We start from the raw sequence: 26,254 nt of genomic DNA, 5'->3' as shown, positions 1-26,254 counted from the left end.
TTATAAGAAAATCTCATTTATAAGCTCGACTCAATTAATTAATAATGAGCTATTTACAAATTGTTCACGAACCCTATATCCTCATAAACACGTTGAACCTTGCTCAAACGGAATTTTGAATTGCATGAATGAAAGCTCAGACTGACTTAAGTTAATTGAACATGAATATAAATAGGATTATACTCGACTTGACTTGTTTACACCACTAGCCCCGAATAAATTTTCGATCGCCACCAATCAAATACCCGATAAAAATTTGATATGTATGTACTAAGCAAAGACATATACATTTACATATTAGTCTTGAACATAGATTTCTTAACAACCTTAATCTAAAGACTTTCCCAACATAGTAAGGTAACATCCACATCAATGTTAATCTACATATCCTTTACACTAATCAAATGTTGTCAAAATTCCTAAATGGCCCCTCTAGGAGAGAGTTATTCCTCCTAATAAGCTGTCTTTCTTTTCAATAGGGTACTTTAAGAGGCGTTGAAAACACAAAAGAGGATATTATGGAAATGAGAAAAAAGTTTTTTAAAAAGCAATATAATGCATAAAAACTTGGGTTTTTTGTGGCAGTCACCTGAAACTATTCTTGTTGTTTGGAGGGAGCTCAGAATTATGGGAAGGAGATTAAATTAATACACTCTTAATCTTGGGATTTTAAAGCCCAATTTTTTTTTATATATAATTATATTTTACTTTTATTATGCAAATATTACTTAAATGTGTGATATAAGCATGGAATCTTCAAATCTTCATCAGCAACATAATCATCATCATCATCTTCAAGATCATCAACTTATTGCAGAGTCTTCTTCTAATAATCCACCTTCTTTGCCTTCTCCATGTTTTAGTGTTGCAGAAAATGACCATGCTTGGAGAACTCCAACTTTCTTCTTGTAAGTTGATTTTTTTTTTAATATTATAATTACTTTGGCATAAATTTATGTATATCATTTTTTTCTAAAGAAATTGAAATTTTTTTGTTGATTTTTTTTTCTATGAAATAATATACAGAAGTAGGTGGGATGTGAACTTTTAATCTTTTGATTTGAAATTTGTACATACATATGAGATAAGCTCAGTCGTCCGAAGTGAAAGAGAAATCTCTCTTCGCATTGGGGTTCCTCTCTTGCTAGTTTGTGCTTAGATCTTACATGCATTTTCCTAGAACTAGGGTTTTACAATTGTCTTTCATCATGTTTTGGTACACTTTATATCTTCTTTGTTGGATTCCTTTTGATCTCCTATCTTTTTATGCATGGATCTAATTTAAAGATAAAATTTTCCAAAGACATAGAATAGTTACTATTGTGTAATAATTTTCACATAATTCATAGGCAATTTAACAAATTTTCACATAATTCATAAGTTTACTTCCAAGAATTTGTAATTTAAATTTACAGAAATTCACTTTCATTAATTATGTTTAGAGGTTTTGCTTAAATTTTTGTTAATTCTAATTGGCAGGAACAATAATGGCAATATCCATGCAACTTGTGGTGAAGATACTCCTACTTCTCTTAATAATTCCCTAATACAAGAAGTAGGTTTTCCTTGGCCTAATAATCATATTACCATTAATCAATCTACTCCTCACCAAGAACATCATCATCAACATATCGCCGACAAAATTAAGGAAGAACAATCACCATCAACCTCCTCAGATCACCATGATAATCCTACTTTCGCGAAATTTAGTGACATGTTAAGCTCCTCAACTTCATCACCAAGTGAAATGCTTCTTCTCAAGAACACATTATCTCCTACTTTCAAAAACCATATGCTTTCTAATAATAGAAATCTTCATAATCAGCCTTCAACATTTCAACCAAATATACAACAATTTCAAAATACTAATAAAAGCATTAGTACTACTTTCAGCCAGATTTTTCCTAGTGTAAATATTTCGAACATGAATAACAACAACAACAACAAAAATATGTCTTCACCAATATCTTCAAGTTCGAGCACAATTGATCCTCAGATGGCTAATAATGCTCAAAATGGTTTCGATCTATTCGCTACTGCTCGATTTTTAAGTGGAGAGACTCTTAACAATCATTCCTCTTCGGGTAATAATCTCCTAGAGCTGTTTGAAGGTAGTCCTCGGTTCAACGTTGATCATGATTTGCAACAGTCTAATGATCTCAAACTTTGCAACATTCCTAATAATAATGTGAGTATCTTTTTCCTATATATAACAAATTGGTTTATATACATATATTTCTTCTGTCTTTATTTGTTTTTCCGGTCTTTTTATTTTTAGTAACAATTTTCTCCTCAATACGGCGAAGAACAAAAAAATGACAAAGGGAGTTTATATAATTCTACTTCTTATTTATTATTTTTGTTTTATTTTTAGCTAATTTATATGGTACTATAAGTTATGATATGTTCATTGTCAAAATGTCAAACAAAACACATGTATGTTTAACTTTAAAAATTAATGATTCTTCACCTTTGATAAGCGTGGATTAGTGTTCTAAGTATACTTTAATAATAATGACACATTAATATACATTTAGGACAATATATAAAAAGAAAGAAATAATAAAATAAATAGGACCAATCAATTGTTATTTACTCTAATAATTTGTATGAGTAAAATAGAAAAAGCTACAGTTCTTTATATATTAAAGTTGAATAATTTAGATTATTGAAAGAGAAAAAGAATGGTCCTGCTGATTTATCTTTTTTTTTTTTATATGAATGATACCTTCAGCTTTATACATTGAAATGATATAAAAAAAAATTATCTTTTCAGAACCTTAAGACTTTTTCTTTTTTCCTTTCTTGCAAAGTTTATGTGGTTTACTTATTTCTTTTTGTGGGTAGTCTATAGATATTGATTAAGTTCTTTTGGTTAAAGCTTTCATCTTTTAACAATAATAATGGAGTCCCAGCTGATTCAAAGAACTACATTATGGAGCAACAATCAACTCATCAAATGCCATCTAAAAAACCACGGTTCGAACCACGCGCTTCTTGCCCTCCTTTTAAGGTATGTAGGTTATAGCAAGGTTAGCTTAAGCATGTTGATTCTCAATTAGCACTTCGGATTTGCTTGGTTACTAAATAATATGTCGCTTTCTAAATTTAATTTAGTCAGTTAAATAGCATTTGTGATTTTTGTTATGTTATCCTTAATGCATGATAAGAACCTTCAAATGGTTCTCTTAACTACACAAATTCCAACAATAATAACTACGTATGTTAGTGGTCATTTTCTTAGAAAGATGTATCTTATGTACGGTGTTAAACTATGTACTTGTATAACATTCATGTTTGTGTATTAATCAGGTAAGGAAAGAGAAGTTAGGAGATAGAATCGCGGCTCTTCAACAACTAGTGGCACCCTTTGGCAAGGTATATACTCCGTACTTAACGTTATGATTATATTAATTGTTGCATCATTGCAATTAAAATTAATCAATCATTTCATTGAGTCAAAATATATTTCTATATATTTGAATAATGTAGATGAAGAGGTAACATTTGGCAAGTCATTTTATCGAATTTGAAAGATTGATAGTCTATTAACTTAATTATTGATTTGATAATGTGTTTGGCAAAGTAACTTTTCAAAATTAAAGCTAGTTAATTAAAAAGAAAATTAAAGTTACTCAACAACCTTATCAAAATTAAAGCTACCTAGCTTATCAAAAGTCTGTATCATCTTTATGTATATGTACATCCATTGAAAGTTACATGTTATAAACCGCTAAATTACAAAAAAGCCTTGGCTTTTTCAACACATTTAACTAGCTTTATATATTTCAAATTTAACTAGTACGTAGGAACTTTATAATAATGTTCGTCAATAAACTTCTTTCACATTTAGCAATATTTTCTACTAAAGTTTTCATATAAAAATGCTAAAGTTCTTCTGAAATAATTGAATCTCCTATACCTATATGAAGTGATATATATGTAATGCAAGTACGTAACTTGCAAGGACAATTTGATATGTTGATTTGTAACGTTGAACTCATTGTCATACAATGTTCAAAGAAGCTTTGAAATGAACATTTTATTGACAAAATTGTGTTAAATTAATTAACAGTTGATATTATGCCTGTTTATATGACAATTATTATTATCATTGAAGCTTCCTTATTGTAATGCAATGTACATGTTTTTTTTTTTTTTTTTAATCTCCATTGTATTATCGTTGGGATTAAGATTTGTTTCTTATAACGAAAACTTGTACGTGGGTATTGTTGGCAGACAGATACAGCTTCCGTATTGATGGAAGCGATTGGATACATCAAATTCCTCCAAAACCAAGTTGAGGTACGAACAACAAACATACTACGTATACTTATTATTTTTAAGGTGAAAAAAACAAGGCCTAAATACGTAAAACATTGTTATTAATGCAGACACTAAGTGTTCCATACATGAAGTCATCATCTCACAACAAAAGCTCCAATACTACTCAAAGGGTAAGATCTATATATGCATGTTTTATTTATTGCATGACTACGTAACTAGGTATATAATTTATAGGACAAACAAAATATACGTATAAATTGAAATTTCATGATGAATTAATGTTATTCTTGCAGGTTAAAGATGATGAATTTTGTGTGAGTGATGAATCAATATTAACAGACGACTTAAGAAGCCGAGGGTTATGTCTTGTGCCTCAATCATGCATGTCCTATATTAATTTAGCAAGCGATGCTACCATTAATGGTGGTATTTGGCCATCTCCTAATTTTAATCCTGCTGGCTTCTAATTATAAATAATTAAAATGCGCAAAGAGAAAATATATACGAGTATGTAGTAATTATTTATACTATGTTATTAGTATGATTAATGGAGCAAACTTGGTCATCTTGAATGAATTCATAAGATCAAGATAGACCACGTTTGATCCATTTTTCTAAGGCATAATATATAATTAATGTGTTACTATTGTCAAATTTTTATCTCAATGTAAAGTACAAATTCTTTTTTATTACTGTTTAATTAGTCAATGGAGGCTAGATACTTAAATACTCGTATAGTTTGCTTAAATACTCGTATAATTTTAATAAGAATGGTAGCAATTGTACAAAATATATAACTCATTAACCATAAGATTAGGTCTATTGTCAAGGCTCATTTTCTGCCCCATCGATCAATGTCTATTAAGTAATTTCGCAGTGTTGTCCATAAGGACACCTCATATGTCCCTCATACAACATTTTCGTAAAGATGATATGCATGCTTATTTGTGCCGAAAGCATATACTTCTCTCATTCTTTAAAAAATATAACACTTTAAATAATATAACACATAAAATTTAGCAACATTTATATACTCCCTTTGATGAATATTGATATATTGTGATTTATATGTGAGTTAAAACATGGTTGATAGATCTGCCTTGATATTTATATAATTTTTACTTGTATGTTACAAGTATGTCACGCACGTTAAAATAATGGAATTGTACACTTGTACTGTATATTAATTAAAACAGAAAATTGGGCCAAATTACATAAGACTGAAAAGTATGGGCCACCCCAATGGGCCTTGAAAATTACTATTTGTGATAAACCATATGTCTTAAGACAAGCATGAGAAAGATCTAGCTAAATTGGTACAATTCATACATATTATCTCCGTTTCAATTTTTCTTTTTTTTTTTGTACAAATATATTTTTTATGTCTCACATAAAAATATCCCCTTAATTTATTTCATGTAAAAAAAAGCAGAGGTAGGATTAAAGAACCCAAGCGTTAGAACTTTAGATAATAACCTTTAATATGGAAGGAAAAAAAAAAAGTAGCCGAAGGTTCTTGTATATACATTAGTGCTTGTAATACGGAGTAAGATATTTTGGATAGGTATATAGAGCATAAACTAAGTAGCATAGTTTCATTTCAAAAAAAAAAAAAAAAAAAAAGGTTCCATTTAAAAAAAATAATAAATAAATAAATAAAAACTAAGTGGCTTAGTTGTAGCCATACATTAAAGAGGTTAAAGGCATTATAATTACGAAGTGGTCAAGCAATGTGTATAATGTTGTGAAAGGATTTCAAGCTTTTGGCAAGCTATTAAGATATTCATTTGATTGAAGTATATTTAATTTTCCTCCCTTTTGTTAATTTCTGTTACACGAACTTTTACCTATTTGTGTTTGCCACAAATGATTTTACATTTTACTCGTACACTAAATAACAAAACATGAACTATTCAAAAAATTAATTAAAATTACAAAACAAGAGAAGAAAAGATTAGAGTAATAATATCACCTACATCAAATGATTGAAAATCCGGTTTCAAAAAAAAATGATTGAAAATCTCAAATTATTTGTCAAATTCTTTATTGTACAAATGCCTAATATTTGTTAGGAAATATATATTGGTGAGATATTCTACGGAGTACTAAACAAAATTAGGATCAATAAAAAAGTACAAATGCCTAATTTTTTTTTTTTTGTTTTTATAAAACCAATATCATGAGTATATATATTACGAGTAAAACAATTTTACTCTTCCCAACTTACTGACAAACTATTTTATTTTTTTTAAAAAAAAAACAAAAAGAAGTCTGCAAACTCTTTGTCACTTTATAAGATAGTTTCTCATCTTTTCCACCATGGTTTTGCTCGCCTAACCATATGTCTATAATTGTGAGAATCGTCTTATAGTTACAGCTATGGAAAACTATGAATCGGAAGAAGCCATAGAAATATAACTCAAGGTCAATGAACGAAGGTGTAGTTCGTAATGGGTTGGCTGACAATTGTTATCAAGAAGGATGAAGGTGAAGAAGAACCATGGCTTACCGTTGAAAGATCGATCGAGAATGATGACTTGTGAAAGGTTAAAAGAGATGGGTATTATTATTGAGTGTTGATATACGGCAGATCAATTTTGGGATTTAGAATATATATATATAACTTAGAAATCTTAGGTTTAATTGCTCTAGAATATTTAGAAGATAAGACCTAATTTCAAATTGAGTTTGTTGCTAGTTCTTGAAAAGATAAGCTTTAATTTTATTTTTTTTATTCGGTTTTCAAAATCAATTTCTGGGAATATATGAAACCAATTTTTTTTATATATATATATATAAATCCAAATATTAATAATTATTTTTTTTCAATATCATCTATTTTGAACTAATAGTAGAAAATTTTGGCAAATGAAATATTCACCCAAAAACACTTTGAAAAATTGATAGTAAATTAATGTTTATCAATGGAGTGATGTATACTTCATTCTTTATTCTCTCTCTAAAATATTACTGTATATAGTGGAATAATATTTGTTTATATTCAATAGATTTATTGATCCATATTAAGGAAGTAAGATCTTGTATGAAGGGAAACAATTTGAACCTCAATACTGGTTGTAGTAGAAAAACTATAATTAATTTGTGTTTTTGGTACCGATTTTTAAAAATCGGTACCCAATTATGTTTTCTACTAGTGGAAGGAACGCTCTAACTAATTGTACTCTATTATGATTATTACCTTTGCCCTTATAAATTATAAAGCACCTAGGAGAAAAGCTTTAACTAATTGTACTCTGTTTTGGTAATTACATAATCTTTCCCTTATAAATTATAAAGCACAATTTTATTACATTTATCTTAAATTACTTTAGGTTGTGTTTGGACACACTTATTTCATTTCAAATAGTTGAATTCAATTCCAGAATTTCAATTTCTAGATTTCAATTCCGAGTCCCGTGTTTGGGAAAGAGAATTTCAAATTTAGAATTTCAAATTCTAAAAGTTGTTTGGCAAGACAAGGAATTTCAAATCCTGAATTTCAAATTCTAATAGTTGTTTGGCAATACAAGAAATTTCAAACCAGGTATATATTGCTAGCAAACTCTGAACAAAAAGACAACATATCAACATCTAGATCTAGCTAGTAATTTTAGTTCACAAATATCTAAATAAAGTTGCTAATCATTAATACATAATAGAACCCAATCTAATTTTTCCCCCTCCGGTAGATTTTTTAATATTTCAAACTCATCAACCGTCCCATTCATGAACCTTTTCAACACTTTTAGGACTTGGTGACGCGAGATCCCAAGTACACTAGAGACTACCTTGTAGATCTCTTGTGAACTTGGTTTCGGTGGCCCTTGCGCTCTGCTCACATACTCCTTGAACGACTCTGCAAAACAACTCACTGCATCTGCTAGATGATCTCTTGAACCTCTTGTTTGATCATCCGGAAGAATTCTCGGAGGTACCAACCCCTTCAATTTCAGTGTCCATTGCAGCAGCAGCCTCATCATGATGCTCAGCCCCGTCACCAGTTGCTCTATCCGATGCAAACAAAGTACAAATATCTTCCCAATTCTCAATAAATTTTTTCTAATATGCAGTTATAATACCCCGTATTTTTGAAACGTATTTTCTAATTAATTAATTAATATTTTCTAAAAAGGGTATCTTAGTAATTTATTTTACTATTTGAATTTTGAAGCCAAAATGATATTTGAATTTGGGCGCCAAATAAATTTTAAAACTCAATAACTGTTTTGGATTTTGGATAAGATTTATCCATTTATTTTATTTTTAAAACCGAATTATTTATATATTTCGGATATTTTAATTAAAGCTAAACTATATTTTATTATTTAATTAATAAGGTCCAAAAATTCCTAATTATTGACTAAGATTTTCAGATTTTCCTAGTGTGGAAAATATAATTTTCTAGGTTAATTTATTTAGTGAATAATTGGTATCTTTTTAATTAATTATTTTATACAATAAATATTATTTACACGATTATTTTTAATTCTGTAAATCTAGCAAAATGACTCCCTATAATATACTAATAGGATCCGAAAATTTGAGCTATGGAAGCTCAATATTTTTGGCCTTCATGGTCAAATTTTGGGTGATTTATTTTGGAAAATTGTATTTTTAATTTTCTCCTTAAAATCTCTTATTTTCCTTAGTTTTATTTCTCCATCTCCTAAATATTTTATCATCTTATTTTCCTACCTTATATCTTCCTTGACTATTCTCCAATTAATCTTTTTTTGCCATATTATTTTTCATGACAACACACTTTCCTTAATTCTATTATTCTTAATCACCTTAATATCAAAACTTTCCATATTTATTTCATTCTCTTCTTCAAATAATTCCTTAATTCTTTTTACAATAATTCTTCCTACATTCTCCTACCATAATTCTTGCATGAACTAGCCTATAAATACCCCCTCATACCTCTCATATTCTTCACACCAAAAACTCAATTCTCTTCTTCTCTTTTACTCTTCTTCTCCCTCAACCTTTTCCTACTTTTCTTCTCCTCTTTCTAAAAGAAAATCTACCCGTATATCTTTGGAGCCTATTTTCGGGCACTTCTGGTCAATTTTGGGGTTTTTCTATTTCACAGAAAATTGTTTCTCTCAAAAAAACCTTGAGATTTCACCCAATTAGAAGTTATATCGAAGGAGTTGTGACCTCTGCAAGTTCTGCCTATTCTTTCCAATGCAAATTCAATTTCTCTTTAATCCTATTCACTTATTTTCTTCATGGTTAGTTTTCTAAAATGTAAATACCTATTTCAAAGTTATATTTTATATTAAAGTATTATTTTTAGAAGAGTTTTACATTTCATGCACATTAGATTTGGGTTTATGTCTAAAGATGTTGTGATAATCTTATGGTTATGTTAATTGCAAGGTGTATTCGTGATTGAACTTTGAAAGTGCGAAGTGTTGATTGATATTCGGAATCAAGGTATGTTTAGGTGGCTAGATACTTTTGAAAGTGATTGGTTTTAATAGCATGTTTTATATGATTTTATTGGCGATTGAATTAAATTGATTTGAATCATGATTTATGAAATAAAGTACGTTTGGAGGTATTGATTTTAATATTTGTTTTAATAAATGTACTTTTAAGGATTGATTTTAATATCATGTTTTGAAATTATTTATTATGTTTAAAGGAATTTGGTTTTAAAAAAAAAATATGTTGGATTGTTTTAAAGAGTTTTTAAAAAGGTTTTTCAAAGGAAAAGTTATTGATTTTGAAAAGTTATTTATATGAGATTTAATTCTCAAGTATTTATTAGAAGGTTGATTTTGAAAGCACGTTGAATTAAATAAAAAGGAGTTTTGAGTTAACCTATTATAAAGGTTGATTTTATTCAAAGAGGAATTTTATTGAATTATTTATTAAAGCTTTACAAGCATGTTGTTAGTAATCCCACTATGCGGATTTGGTTGATAAGACTTTGAACTTTGTATGAACGAGTCTTTCCTCAAGAATAGCCTTGCAATATAAGGAGACTAGCTTGGGGGTGTGTACACTTAGGAGAGGAATTGGTTTTAAAAAGAGGAATGAGTTTTATTGAATTGATTATTGAAATATTGAATTATTGGTTATAAATCGTTTCATCAAATTATTGAATTATTGAGAATTGGTTTTGAAACATGATTTTTGGAATTCATTGGATTAATTATTGGAATTGGTTTTAAAAGCATGTTTGCAAATAAATTGAATTTACTTATCTTGCACTTATCGTACTTAGCATATTTTTCTAAACCGTATTTCCTATTTGTTTTGGTTCGCCCTGTTTACCGTAATGGTAAGCAGTGTTGACTATTTTCAGGTGGAGTCATAAATGAGCATATGGGAGTCCCGTAATTTGCTTCACCTAGTTTAGGAATGTTGGTCTCGTCTTTATTTTGAGTACTCATAACAATGTTACTATTTTTAAAAGTATTAATAAAAGAAAGTTGAGTTTCCTCTACAAGTTTTGTTATTGAGTTAAGTATTTTGAGTAGCCTTGCGTAATCACGCTGCGGTAATACGCTTAAGTCTATGTCTACGATATAATTATACGTATTATACTAGTATTTCAGTAGAGGGAGATTTGGGGCAGCAGTGGCTTGGGGAACTTCCTACATTACCAATAATCAAAATCAATGTAAGGCAAACTATAAGCAGAAAATGAAAGATCAAGAAACACAACTAGATTCAGATTAGCTAGCAACGACATCCAACAGTAGAACCAACCAGAATTACTCCGTACAAGATATTCAAGCACACATTCAAAATGAAAGAACAGAAAATGAAAGAAGGGAGAATGAAAGAACATAAAGGTGCAATTAGTAAGGCATTTTCAGATTTGCAGTACGTATGAAATGAAGCATACATACAGTACATAAACCAATCAGCAAGCATCTTCTTTCCTCCATCCCATTTAAACTTGGTGTAAGTTCGAATTTCAGTAATAGTTCTACCTCAGAGCTGATTCATTGGAGGAGAAGAGAGCTCACACGCGCCGCTGCTTCAATTGATAATTGAAAGTACACTTCCACGCATGAGAGAGAACTTTAATGGAGGAAAGAGCTCGCTAATCTACTTCAATGGAGAGAGAAATTGGAAATCTAGGGAGAAAAAAGCTGGAGAGGAGAGAGAATTTGACATGACAGGGTAAATTAAGTAATTTACAAATCCAGGTTGTAAAGAGGTTTAGTAATTTACCTAATTATGAATTACGATGTTAGTTTAACAATAATTATCAATTGAAACAATGAAAAATAACTTGAATTTCTTTTCAAAAAAAAATTGATTTTATATGTATATTGATGTCAAAAGTTATTGTTCATGAAATATTTTTAAAAAAGAAAAGAAATTTAATGATTATAGGGGTTTTATTTAAAAATGATAATTTATGTTAATTACTATCGTTCAATGTCTTTATATACCCCATCCATCCCTATTTTGTTGGCATACTTCAACCAACACCATGTTTTATACAAATTTAATTGACTTTTTTTTTTATAAGTCGTGTTTTGTGTATGTTATTTGGTTGGTTTTTAGTTAGTTTTGTTAGTTTAGTTGAGTATTTGAGTCCGTTTTGGCGTATTTTGCTCTACTTTGGATAATCCGATGCTTTTATGGGTAGTTTTGTTGTTTTTGATGATTTTCAGGAATAATGGAGCTAATTTGGATGAATTATAGATCCACGAAGTAAGTCAAAGCCCATGGAGTTTGGAGATTGAAGAAAAGTCAAGAAAATGGCATTTTAGAGGTAGGCACGGCCGTGCCTCCCCATTAGGCACGGCCGTGCCTCCCCATTAGGCATGTCCGTGCCTCTGTGCCAGAAGCTGCGCCAAAGGAAGACCCTAGGCACGTCCGTGCCTAGCAGAAGAGGCACGTCCGTGCCTAGGTAAAGAAGCAGGCACGTCCGTGCCCAGCATCAGGCACGTCCGTGCCTGGAAGACAGAAACTGCAGCAATTTTGCTACGTAAAGACGCACGTCTGTGCCTATGAAGAGGCACGTCCGTGCCTCCTGGGATTCTTGTGCGCCAAGGCTTAGCCGTTTTTCTTATCTTTTTTTAGGCTCATATAAATACTTTTTAGCCTTGTTTTTCTTGAATATTCATTAAGCCATATTATATTTTATTCTCTCATTAAGAACTAGTTCTCCATCTATTTTTCTAAGTTTTGTAATTCAATATTCAAGATTCAAGGTTTCTACCTTCAATTTTATTCAAGATTTGGTATTTATTTTTCATCCTTTGTTATTTAATTATGTTTTCATTATTTATTATTGTTTTTGTTTCTTTAATCATGCGTGAGTAGATTCCTTAATTCAAGATCTGGTGTAGCCCTATTATTATTGATGCATGAATTAAATCTTTAAATTCTATTGATTGTGACTATGTCGATGCTAGGTTAGACGTAACTATAGTATTGCGATTATTCTATTGTTTTTATCACAACGAGAGTTGGGTATAAACGGGTTTGAGTAAATCAATTTAGGGTTTGATTCTTAACACGAGAGTAGTTATGTTTGATAATTGGAAAGTGAGAGTAACGTGTTTAATGTCTCTAATATGCATGATACCATGAGAATAGGATTGATTGTATGTTAGGGAAGCCATTGATACTCGAGAGAGATCCTTGGTAATTATTAGGGTTTACTTTTCCCCGTTCGATTGAAATCGTATGTTAAGGGTAGAATTACAATTGCATCAATAATAGTTGTGGTGAAGCTAGATCTTGGATGTTTTTAATTGCTTGATTTAATCATCTTAATTAGTTTATTTTTGAATTTTCCCTATATTTTAGACCCTTAGTTATTGATTATAATTGATTCTTGCTTAGTAGAAATTCGAGTCTATTTAATTATTTTTGAACCTTAGTTTCTTGGGATCCGACCCTTGCTTGCCAGTCTACATTAGTATTGGTCTGTTAGGTTATTTTTTATAGGTACGAGACACGCCTACCAAATTTTGGCGCCGTTGCCGGGGACTAACGGTTTCATTAGATTAATTGTGATTCATTTTTGCTAGGCTTATTTCGTTGCTTCGGCTATTTTCTCTTGTGTTTTTGATACTCTTTCTCTAGTTTTCTTGTTGCATGCCCACACGAAGCTCAGGTTCAGAAGATCTAGCACCTTTTGATTCTGAAATCGAAGCAACCGCAAGAAGACGGGCAGGTAGAAAAAGAAGGAGAAATCAAGCCAATAGAAACATGGTAGACCAACCAACAAAATCCCTTTTGGAGTACGGTATTCCTGATACGACTACCGGAGTCCTTTCAAGCATCATAAGACCACCAGTCACGGCTCAACATTTCGAGCTCAAGCCACAATTCATACAGTTCATCTCCAATTATTCATTTGCAGGGCTACCACACGATTGCCCCGTAAGCCATATAGATAGCTTTTTGGAGAAATGTGACACTATGAAGTTGAATGGTGTTACAGATGATGCAATCAGACTACGCCTTTTCCCCTTCTCACTTCGAGACAGGGCAAAGGAGTGGTTAAGAGATGAAGGTACTAGCTCGTTCGATACATGGGACAAGTTAGTGGAAGCCTTCCTAGTGAAGTTTTTAGGGAATGAGAAGACTGCAAGATTGAGGAATGAGCTACAAACTTTTAAGCAGTCAGATGATGAGTCTCTCTATGAGGCTTGGAGGAGATTTAAAAGATTGCAGAGACAATGCCCTCACCATGGCATTCCAGATTGGATTTTGATGCAAACCTTTTACAATGGCATGACTCATGAGTTCCGTATTTATATAGATGCTGCGTCAGGAGGTTCTCTCTTGACAAAGAACCCCACCGAAGCTAGGGAGCTCATAGAGAAGATGGCGGCTAATGATAACTATCATCCTGGAGGCCGAAACATTGTGAAAAAGGGAGGTAAACTTGATGTTGATGCTTTAACTATGCTAACTAGTTCTGTTCAAGCACTAACAAGCAGGTTTGATAAGTTCCAAGCAGGAACTTCTAACACCCCACAGGAGTTGTGTCAGTTATGTCATGTGCAGGGTCATGTTGCTCCAGATTGCCCACAGATTTCGCAGAATACAGAAGAGATGTCAATCGAGCAAGCCAATGCTTTCTACTCCTCTAACCCAAAGAGACCTTATGACCCTTATTCCAACACCTACAATGAAGGATGGAAACACCATCCTAACTTCTCATACAAAAATTCCCAAGCACAACAAAACCCTCCACCACCACCTTTATCCAACACCTACAACCAACCACCACCTGGTTTCCAACAAAAAACAACCAATTGGTGAAGGATAATTAGGTCGTTGGACTAACTACCCTCAACCAAACAATATTTATAAACCTACACCTACACTAAACAAGTTTAGTGGTAAGTAGAGGGTCGAACCACGGAGACGACATAAACACTATCAACACCACCACCAATTAAGCTAGGTCAAAGAGATAGGATGGATAGAACAATAAACAAAATGAGATTAATATTAAGTTAAACTAACACCAAGGGAGAGGGTCAAACATGACAATGATCTTCAATAAAGTTAGGCAATGGAAATGAGTTTACATGCAAACCAAATATCTCATATAAGGCAATACCAACAATACCATCTAACCACCTATCGGGGTCAAAGGCTTTCCCAACTTAACACATGCTCATACTATCGTCATAAGCTGTGAAAGTTAAGGTTTTTGCATAGAATCGATCACCTAATGGATATCCCTAAGTTACACTATCGTCATAACTTAGTTCAATCCACCCAATTACAACACATGATTGGCCATTCACATGGAGTAATTAGTAAAACATGGTTACAAGGTATATTTAATCACATATAACCAACATTTGTCTAGCCTAATACATTCAAGATTCACCACATGCTATCACCAATCCCTTAGTAAAGGGAATTACTCACTAATCATGAACAACTAACACAAAACCCAGCAAGAAGAACAAAGAGAAGCAATTAAACTAAACAACTACTCTAATCAAGCAAGAAATTAAGAAAGAACAATAAATGAGATAGAGTTTAGAATGCTCATTGAAGTATTGAAAAGGAATCCAAAACAATGTCACTTTGCATCTTCATCTTCTTCAATCCACCATTGAAGCTCTTCACTTTCTCTCTCTAAAATACCCTAAATTACTCTTAATCTACATTACAAAGTATAAAAACAAAGATTAAAACTAAATCTAAGCCTAATTTATGTGAAGATTGATGGAGAGATGTTAGGGTTTAACCCCTCAAAGAGGAGAGAGAAAACCCCAAAGAAAACCCACCATCAAAAACTTTTTAAAAGAGGAGAGGAAGAAGCGTTTAAAAGACCCGTAGCTGCTCGTGCGCGCCCGCGATATTTGCCTGCGCGCCCGCGCACTGGGATTGGCCTGACAGCGACATTCATTTTCAAACGGCCATAACTTCTGTTCTAAGAGGCTTCTGTGGGCGTGCGACCTACCGTTGGAAAGCTCTTTAAGTCTAGTTTCCAATGCAACTTGAATCACCTCAATCCAATTTGTAGATCAAATGTTATGGCTAAAAGAGTGAACAAAGGTTAGTTTTGGAGTTCAGGCCCTTGAGCGCCCGCACCTATCTTAGGAGCGCCCGCGCCTATGTTAGGAGCGCCGCGCCTAAGCCGCGCCCAAATCGCGCCTACATTCTGCCTCCAATATTTTTGACCCCAATGTTAGGCACGCCCGCGCTGGGTTTGGCGCGCCCGCGCCATTCTGAAAGCGCGACCCGCGCTGTTCGCATGGCCTTGCTTGCTTGCTCCTTAACTTCCTTTGTAGCTCTTCAAATGAACTCCAATTCTCCAAGCTCTTCATTCTCTCAAAATCAACTCCAAAAGCCTACAAAACACGAGGAAAAGCACACAAACATAATAAAGAGAGAAACGGAGCAAAAGGGGTACAAACAAGGGACAAACGTAGAAAAATACCGCGATTAGAGGATCTAAATAGTGGCATAAATGTCACTTATCAAATTCCCCCACACTTGCCTCTTGCTTGTCCTCAAGCAAGAACAAAAGCAGAAACAAAAAGAAAGAAAAAGGATCTAAAAACATTAAAAGGAGAGGGGTTAAAAAGAATATACACTAACTCACTTTCGTATGAATGACGGTTGTTTTTAGCGTAAACAACAAGCTATTTAAACCTCAAAGTCGCCTATGAGGACGAGTGTTCTCTCGTAAGGGTTTCCAAAGAGTTTAACCCATAACTCTACACATAAAGCAACACAAACAAGGCAATGCATAGACAAATAAAATAAACACAAAAACAAGACGTTCTTGGTGGACTTTTTGGAACGAAACAAGCACCAATGAATGCACAACTTTCTAAACAAATAAGGGTATGCACATTCCAAGATGTTTAGGGTTGAAAGAAACATAGACTAAGCTAAGTATAGAGAACTAAGAGCCGTACAATTCACCTTTCATCCCAAACTAGCTAGCCGCGTTCTCTCCACTAGCTTCAAGTCAACCATTAGGTGGGCTTCTCATGGTTCCTCGAAGGAACCGGAAAAAGATAAAGAAATGAAAACGATGAGAAGGTTATCCCGACGTCTTGGCTATGCACTCTCTCTCTATAAGCTTGACAACTATCTTCCTCCATCGATAAAGACTAAACTCTATAGGGTCTAAAGGTCTTTTATTGGTTGTAAGGGTATGCTTGGGGTGTAAGGTGGGAAATATTTTGAAAAATTTAAAAATTTGGTGGTATTCCCCCACACTTATTCAATAAACACACACTAACAAGACTAAGAAACAGGACTCCCCCACACTTGAACGGAGCATTGTCCTCAATGCTCAAACACGAGGGATATGAAGTTTTTTTTTTTTTTTTTTGGTCCTTACCTTATTTGAGTAAGGACGACTTTTCATAAGCATTTGCTCTTATTTCACTGAATAGAAACACAGTTTACTCACTTGCTTGACCAAAGAACTACAACTTTCTCATTTGCGTTCAAAATCAACACAAAATGATTCTCAAACCAACATGCTTCACATAAACAAAAGGTTTAGGGGAACAAAAGGTCATTCGGTTTGTAATGTGGCTCAAAATCAAGAAAGGGAAATAGGCTCAAAGGGTTAGCAAGAGGGGCAAATTTAAAAGAAAACCAATTTTGTAACAAAACAAAAAGAAGGATAAGAAAATGAAAAATGCCTATGTCCTCCCTTAAAGGGTTCGGTCACGATCTCGGGTAGATAGAAGTCAAACTCTGGATTGAAAAATGCATAACCAAGGATCCAAATATGCCACTCAACAAAGTTGATGAAGGCTAGAACAAATAAACCTCACACGGGATTTGTATAGCAATTACCGACCTAAGGGATTCATATCCACTATGGAGAGCGACACCGTCTTACCACAACCATGGATTAAGGCTACAAGTATCCCAAAGTTCTTAAAACCGCTACCTTAGCATTAAAATATGTTTAACTGAACCCAAAACACTCTCAAACCGTGCATACCATTACCAATTAGGAAGGAAAGCCTTCAAGGACATAAGCTCAAAAACATTAAGTCCAAAACAAGAATGAATAAAACACATACGAAAACTTGCCTTGTTTTTAAAGGAAAAGACTCCATACAAGCAAATATTCACAAGACAAGAACAACTTGAGAATGTTTATACAGTTGCGCAAGATGAGAGCATGATCAACAAATCCATGTATACCAAAAGTCAAATCAATAAGGCGCTCATGGCCATCCAAATATAGATAACCAAAGTCAAAAATAAACCTTGGTATGTATGGAGGGGGTAAATCAGCAATCAAGAGACCAAGAAAGGGAAGAAGGAAACAACAAAACCACAAACATGTATCTTTCAAACCACATGCAAATAAGAAGGTAAAGCAATAAAAAAAAAGAAAATGGAAAGAGTGAACCAAATGATAGGTGGGTGTGAAACCCGCAAATGAACTCATTTTCATCATTTCCATCTAATTACTCTTCTTTGATGCTTCAACTTCCAATCACAAGCATTCCTTGGTTTGTTTCTTCTTATGGTTCCCGATCCAAGGTCATGCGCAAAAGTATAGACATCAAGTAACTATATACAAAGAGAAACAAGAGGAAAACAAAATTAAAAGAAATAAGGAAAAGTAAAATCAATAAAAACACGGGTTACTTCCCGAGAAAGTCTTGTTTAAGGTCCAAGATTGACCTTATTAGTAAATAACCGGACAAAGAACGCAAAAGCTTGTCATATGCATCGGAAAATATTTCATGAAAAAGAGCATAAGTGATGCTCATATGACAAGCAAGCACAAAGTTGAAAGAAACTCTATGCTTGAGGGGAGGGGGAAAAGAAAAATAAAAAGAATCAAAAGAAAAATCAAAAGAAAAATTAAAATAAGAAAAAGAAAAAGAGGGAACAAACTCATTTAGTTGCATTTTGGAAGGTGAAAGCTCATCATTGAAATCAAAAGTAAGGCCATGGTGGTATAGAGAGGCAAGGGGCTCCTCAATTGGTTTATTTTTGAGAAAATATGGTAGTGAGATGGGAAAAGAAGGAATATTGCTAAACTTCCTTGAAAAAGGGATGTAAGTTGAAGGGGTTTGAATTGGGATCGCACTCACCACCTCAATTACACCACCTAGCATTGAATCACAAGCTTTCTCTTCCAACTCATCTTCAATACCCTCAAAGATTTTCGATGTATTCTCAATCACCAATTGGGATATTTCACTCTCAACAAGAGCATGATCATCATTGTTAACATTCCCCAAGTCACCATGAATGAACATCGATATCTCATCATCACCTAAACCAAACTTTTCTCTAAGCAACCTCAAATCAATGTTTAATTGCATCAATTTTGTATCGTCAATGGGTTGCGAAGAGTTTTGAGGCTCAAATTGGGTGGAGGGGTTGGTATTCACGAAGTCATGAAAAATCTCACCATCCATACTCCCTCCATCACTTTCAAAATCATCATCCTCAATCACATTCTCAAATTCCAAATGAGTTGTCTCACTCTCTTGATTACCCTTAGGCTCACTCAAATGGGAGGAGGGAGAAGAAGAAAAGGCATCCTCTTGGGATGAGGCTAGTTGGGAAATTTTACTTTCCATCATTTTAATCCAAGCTTCCCTTTCATTCCTCTCTTCATCTTGTTTTCTCATAAACTCCTTAAGCATCTCCATACACTCTTCTTCCTTCGATCTCCCCACTGAATTACCCTCACAAAAAGGCTCATTAGACACATAGGGGAACTCATTAGGAATCGTGTATGAAAAAGGAAAGGAAGATGAAGAATTATGCATTTGAGAATTTGGGGTGTGTGAAGCATCATTGGAATTCATGCATATAATTGATGAACATTGAAAAATATCATGAACATTATCAACATTGGGATGCATCTCATCACAATTAGCATACAAAAGGGAAGGGTTGCCATCATGCATCAAGGGATCATCATGGGGAACATAAGAATCATCATTAGAGTTTATGCAAGAGTTAGAAAAATCACGACAATTATCATAATTATCTTGCTCATTGCTATCCCGAGCAAACCACAAATAGAAATCCCAAGCCTCATCCGAAGATGTGGCTCGAAATTCACCATTAAATATGTTTTCAACCACCCCCCTAGTGTACTCATTTAAACCCCAATAAATTATCTCACAAGACTCCCATAAAGTACAACCAAGGTAATTAGAGAAGTCTTCAAACCTATTAAAGTATACCCAAAAGGGCTCATATTCAAATTGAGGCAAAGAAGGACATGACATTTCATTTTGGACAAATTGATCCATGACTCAATGAGGCAAAACAAATAGCAACCAAATAAGAAAGCTCAAATATTTTTGGAATTTCCCCTTTTTTTTCTTTTTTTTTTTAAAACAAAAAATAAACAAAAAGAAAAGAAAATATTCGCAAAGACCTAGACTCAATAAGGTAATACAACAATAATGGAAGCCGTCCCCGGCAACGGCGCCATTTTGGTGAAGGATAATTAGGTCGTTGGACTAACTACCCTCAACCAAACAATATTTATAAACCTACACCTACACTAAACAAGTTTAGTGGTAAGTAGAGGGTCGAACCACGGAGACGACATAAACACTATCAACACCACCACCAATTAAGCTAGGTCAAAGAGATAGGATGGATAGAACAATAAACAAATGAGATTAATATTAAGTTAAACTAACACCAAGGGAGAGGGTCAAACATGACAATGATCTTCAATAAAGTTAGGCAATGGAAATGAGTTTACATGCAAACCAAATATCTCATATAAGGCAATACCAACAATACCATCTAACCACCTATCGGGGTCAAAGGCTTTCCCAACTTAACACATGCTCATACTATCGTCATAAGCTGTGAAAGTTAAGGTTTTTGCATAGAATCGATCACCTAATGGATATCCCTAAGTTACACTATCGTCATAACTTAGTTCAATCCACCCAATTACAACACATGATTGGCCATTCACATGGAGTAATTAGTAAAACATGGTTACAAGGTATATTTAATCACATATAACCAACATTTGTCTAGCCTAATACATTCAAGATTCACCACATGCTATCACCAATCCCTTAGTAAAGGGAATTACTCACTAATCATGAACAACTAACACAAAACCCAGCAAGAAGAACAAAGAGAAGCAATTAAACTAAACAACTACTCTAATCAAGCAAGAAATTAAGAAAGAACAATAAATGAGATAGAGTTTAGAATGCTCATTGAAGTATTGAAAAGGAATCCAAAACAATGTCACTTTGCATCTTCATCTTCTTCAATCCACCATTGAAGCTCTTCACTTTCTCTCTCTAAAATACCCTAAATTACTCTTAATCTACATTACAAAGTATAAAAACAAAGATTAAAACTAAATCTAAGCCTAATTTATGTGAAGATTGATGGAGAGATGTTAGGGTTTAACCCCTCAAAGAGGAGAGAGAAAACCCAAAGAAACCCACCATCCAAACTTTTAAAAAGAGGAGAGGAAGAAGCGTTTAAAAGACCCGTAGCTGCTCGTGCGCGCCCGCGATATTTGCCTGCGCGCCCGCGCACTGGGATTGGCCTGACAGCGACATTCATTTTCAAACGGCATAACTTCTGTTCTAGGAGGCTTCTGTGGGCGTGCGACCTACCGTTGGAAAGCTCTTTAAGTCTAGTTTCCAATGCAACTTGAATCACCTCAATCCAATTTGTAGATCAAATGTTATGGCTAAAAGAGTGAACAAAGGTTAGTTTTGGAGTTCAGGCCCTTGAGCGCCCGCACCTATCTTAGGAGCGCCGCGCCTATGTTAGGAGCGCCGCGCCTAAGCCGCGCCCAAATCGCGCCTACATTCTGCCTCCAATATTTTTGACCCCAATGTTAGGCACGCCCGCGCTGGGTTTGGCGCGCCCGCGCCATTCTGAAAGCGCGACCCGCGCTGTCCGCATGGCCTTGCTTGCTTGCTCCTTAACTTCCTTTGTAGCTCTTCAAATGAACTCCAATTCTCCAAGCTCTTCATTCTCTCAAAATCAACTCCAAAAGCCTACAAAACACGAGGAAAAGCACAAAACATAATAAAGAGAGAAACGGAGCAAAAGGGGTACAAACAAGGGACAAACGTAGAAAAATACCGCGATTAGAGGATCTAAATAGTGGCATAAATGTCACTTATCAAATTCCCCCACACTTGCCTCTTGCTTGTCCTCAAGCAAGAACAAAAGCAGAAACAAAAAGAAAGAAAAAGGATCTAATAACACTAAAAGGAGAGGGGTGAAAAAGAATATACACTAACTCACTTTCGTATGAATCACGGTTGTTTTTAGCGTAAACAACAAGCCATTTAAACCTCAAAGTCGCCTATGAGGACGAGTGTGCTCTCGTAAGGGTTTCCAAAGAGTTTAACCCATAACTCTACACATAAAGCAACACAAACAAGGCAATGCATAGACAAATAAAATAAACACAAAAACAAGACGTTCTTGGTGGACTTTTTGGAACGAAACAAGCACCAATGAATGCACAACTTTCTAAACAAATAAGGGTATGCACGTTCCAAGATGTTTAGGGTTGAAAGAAACATAGACTAAGCTAAGCATAGAGAACTAAGAGCCGTACAATTCACCTTTCATCCCAAACTAGCTAGCCGCGTTCTCTCCACTAGCTTCAAGTCAACCATTAGGTGGGCTTCTCATGGTTCTCGAAGGAACCGGAAAAAGATAAAGAAATGAAAACGATGAGAAGGTTATCCCGACGTCTTGGCTATGCACTCTCTCTCTATAAGCTTGACAACTATCTTCCTCCATCGATAAAGACTAAACTCTATAGGGTCTAAAGGTCTTTTATTGGTTGTAAGGGTAATGCTTGGGGTGTAAGGTGGGAAAAATTTTGAAAAATTTAAAAATTTGGTGGTATTCCCCCACACTTATTCAATAAACACACACTAACAAGACTAAGAAACAGGACTCCCCCACACTTGAACGGAGCATTGTCCTCAATGCTCAAACACGAGGGATATGAAGTTTTTTTTTTTTTTTTTTTTGGTCCTTACCTTATTTGAGTAAGGACGACTTTTCATAAGCATTTGCTCTTATTTCACTGAATAGAAACACAGTTTACTCACTTGCTTGACCAAAGAACTACAACTTTCTCATTTGCGTTCAAAATCAACACAAAACAATTCTCAAACCAACATGCTTCACATAAACAAAAGGTTTAGGGGAACAAAAGGTCATTCGGTTTGTAATGTGGCTCAAAATCAAGAAAGGGAAATAGGCTCAAAGGGTTAGCAAGAGGGGCAAATTTAAAAGAAAACCAATTTTGTAACAAAACAAAAAGAAGGATAAGAAAATGAAAAATGCCTATGTCCTCCCTTAAAGGGTTCGGTCACGATCTCGGGTAGATAGAAGTCAAACTCTGGATTGAAAAATGCATAACCAAGGATCCAAATATGCCACTCAACAAAGTTGATGAAGGCTAGAACAAATAAACCTCACACGGGATTTGTATAGCAATTACCGACCTAAGGGGTTCATATCCACTATGGAGAGCGACACCGTCTTACCACAACCATGGATTAAGGCTACAAGTATCCCAAAGTTCTTAAAACCGCTACCTTAGCATTAAAATATGTTTAACTCAACCCAAAACACTCTCAAACCGTGCATACCATTACCAATTAGGAAGGAAAACATTCAAGGACATAAGCTCAAAAGTAGTAAGACCAAAACAAGAATGAATAAAACACATATGCAAACTTGCCTTGTTTTCAAAGGAAAAGACTCCATACAAACAAATATTCACAAACAAGAACAACTTGAGAATGTATATACAAATTGCGCTAGAAGAGAGCATGATCAACGACAAAGCCATGCATACCAAAAGTCAAGTCAATAAGGCACTCATGGCCATCCAAATATAGAATAACCAAAGTCAAAAATAAACCTTGGTATGTATGGGGGGTAAATCAAGCAATCAAGAGACCAAGAAAGGGAAGAAGGAAACAACAAAACCACAAACATTTATCTTTCAAACCATATGAAAATAAAAGGGTAAAGCAACAAAAAAAAGAGAATGGAAAGAGTGAACCAAAATGTTAGGTGGGTGTAGAAACCCGCAAATTAAGTCATTTTCCTCATTTCCATTAAATTACTCTTCTTTGATGCTTCAACTTCCATTTACAAATATTCCTTGGTTTGTTACTTCTTATGGTTCCCGGTCCAAGGTCATGCGCAAAAGTATAGACATCAAGTAACTATATACAAAGATAAACAAGAGGAAAACAAAATTAAAAGATATAAAAGAAAAGTAAAAGCAATAAAAACACGGGTTACTTCCCGAGAAAGTCTTGTTTAAGGTCCAAGATTGACCTTATTAGTAAATAACCGGACAAAGAACGCAAAAGCTTGTCATATGCATCGGAAAATATTTCATGAAAAGAGCATAAGTGATGCTCATATGACAAGCAAGCACAAAGTTGAAAGAAACTCTATGCTTGAGGGGAGGGGGAAAAGAAAAATAAAAGAATCAAAAGAAAAATCAAAAGAAAAATTAAAATAAGAAAAAGAAAAAGAGGGAACAAACTCATTTAGTTGCATTTTGGAAGGTGAAAGCTCATCATTGAAATCAAAAGTAAGGCATGGTGGTATAGAGAGGCAAGGGGCTCCTCAATTGGTTTATTTTTGAGAAAATATGGTAGTGAGATGGGAAAAGAAGGAATATTGCTAAACTTCCTTGAAAAAGGGATGTAAGTTGAAGGGGTTTGAATTGGGATCGCACTCACCACCTCAATTACACCACCTAGCATTGAATCACAAGCTTTCTCTTCCAACTCATCTTCAATACCCTCAAAGATTTTCGATGTATTCTCAATCACCAATTGGGATATTTCACTCTCAACAAGAGCATGATCATCATTGTTAACATTCCCCAAGTCACCATGAATGAACATCGGTATCTCATCATCACCTAAACCAAACTTTTCTCTAAGCAACCTCAAATCAATGTTTAATTGCATCAATTTTGTATCGTCAATGGGTTGCGAAGAGTTTTGAGGCTCAAATTGGGTGGAGGGGTTGGTATTCACGAAGTCATGAAAAATCTCACCATCCATACTCCCTCCATCACTTTCAAAATCATCATCCTCAATCACATTCTCAAATTCCAAATGAGTTGTCTCACTCTCTTGATTACCCTTAGGCTCACTCAAATGGGAGGAGGGAGAAGAAGGAAAGGCATCCTCTTGGGATGAGGCTAGTTGGGAAATTTTACTTTCCATCATTTTAATCCAAGCTTCCCTTTCATTCCTCTCTTCATCTTGTTTTCTCATAAACTCCTTAAGCATCTCCATACACTCTTCTTCCTTCGATCTCCCCACTGAATTACCCTCACAAAAAGGCTCATTAGACACATAGGGGAACTCATTAGGAATCGTGTATGAAAAAGGAAAGGAAGATGAAGAATTATGCATTTGAGAATTTGGGGTGTGTGAAGCATCATTGGAATTCATGCACATAATTGATGAACATTGAAAAATATCATGAACATTATCAACATTGGGATGCATCTCATCACAATTAGCATACAAAAGGGAAGGGTTGCCATCATGCATCAAGGGATCATCATGGGGAACATAAGAATCATCATTAGAGTTTATGCAAGAGTTAGAAAAATCACGACAATTATCATAATTATCTTGCTCATTGCTATCCCGAGCAAACCACAAATAGAAATCCCAAGCCTCATCCGAAGATGTGGCTCGAAATTCACCATTAAATATGTTTTCAACCACCCCCCTAGTGTACTCATTCAAACCCCAATAAATTATCTCACAAGACTCCCATAAAGTACAACCAAGGTAATTAGAGAAGTCTTCAAACCTATTAAAGTATACCCAAAAGGGCTCATATTCAAATTGAGCAAAGAAGGACATGACATTTCATTTTGGACAAATTGATCCATGACTCAATGAGGCAAAACAAATAGCAACCAAATAAGAAAGCTCAAATATTTTTGGAATTTCCCCTTTTTTTTTCTTTTTTTTTTTAAACAAAAAATAAACAAAAAGAAAAGAAAATATTCGCAAAGACCTAGACTCAATAAGGTAATACAACAATAATGGAAGCGTCCCCGGCAACGGCGCCATTTTGGTGAAGGATAATTAGGTCGTTGGACTAACTACCCTCAACCAAACAATATTTATAAACCTACACCTACACTAAACAAGTTTAGTGGTAAGTAGAGGGTCGAACCACGGAGACGACATAAACACTATCAACACCACCACCAATTAAGCTAGGTCAAAGAGATAGGATGGATAGAACAATAAACAAATGAGATTAATATTAAGTTAAACTAACACCAAGGGAGAGGGTCAAACATGACAATGATCTTCAATAAAGTTAGGCAATGGAAATGAGTTTACATGCAAACCAAATATCTCATATAAGGCAATACCAACAATACCATCTAACCACCTATCGGGGTCAAAGGCTTTCCCAACTTAACACATGCTCATACTATCGTCATAAGCTGTGAAAGTTAAGGTTTTTT

The 26,254-nt window shown here is 34.2% G+C and overlaps 2 protein-coding genes across 2 annotated transcripts; both read left to right on the top strand.

Annotated features, from left to right (window-relative positions):
* Window positions 1-483: 483 nt before the first annotated feature.
* Window positions 484-4,979, top strand: LOC110723262 (transcription factor bHLH110-like). The gene is made up of 7 exons (XM_021902606.1): window positions 484-908; window positions 1,480-2,188; window positions 2,882-3,013; window positions 3,313-3,378; window positions 4,240-4,305; window positions 4,395-4,457; window positions 4,581-4,979. Exons 1-7 carry the CDS (start codon window positions 733-735, stop codon window positions 4,752-4,754), a joined length of 1,386 nt encoding a protein of 461 aa, XP_021758298.1. The 5' UTR covers window positions 484-732; the 3' UTR covers window positions 4,755-4,979.
* Window positions 4,980-13,482: 8,503 nt separating this feature from the next.
* Window positions 13,483-14,544, top strand: LOC110723352. Its single transcript, XM_021902703.1, has one exon. It carries the CDS (start codon window positions 13,483-13,485, stop codon window positions 14,542-14,544), a length of 1,062 nt encoding a protein of 353 aa, XP_021758395.1.
* Window positions 14,545-26,254: the final 11,710 nt, after the last annotated feature.

This window comes from Chenopodium quinoa, unplaced genomic scaffold (assembly GCF_001683475.1).
Source record: "Chenopodium quinoa cultivar QQ74 unplaced genomic scaffold, ASM168347v1, whole genome shotgun sequence".
Classification (NCBI taxonomy): domain Eukaryota; kingdom Viridiplantae; phylum Streptophyta; class Magnoliopsida; order Caryophyllales; family Amaranthaceae; genus Chenopodium; species Chenopodium quinoa.
This window is presented reverse-complemented; position numbering and strand designations above follow the sequence as displayed.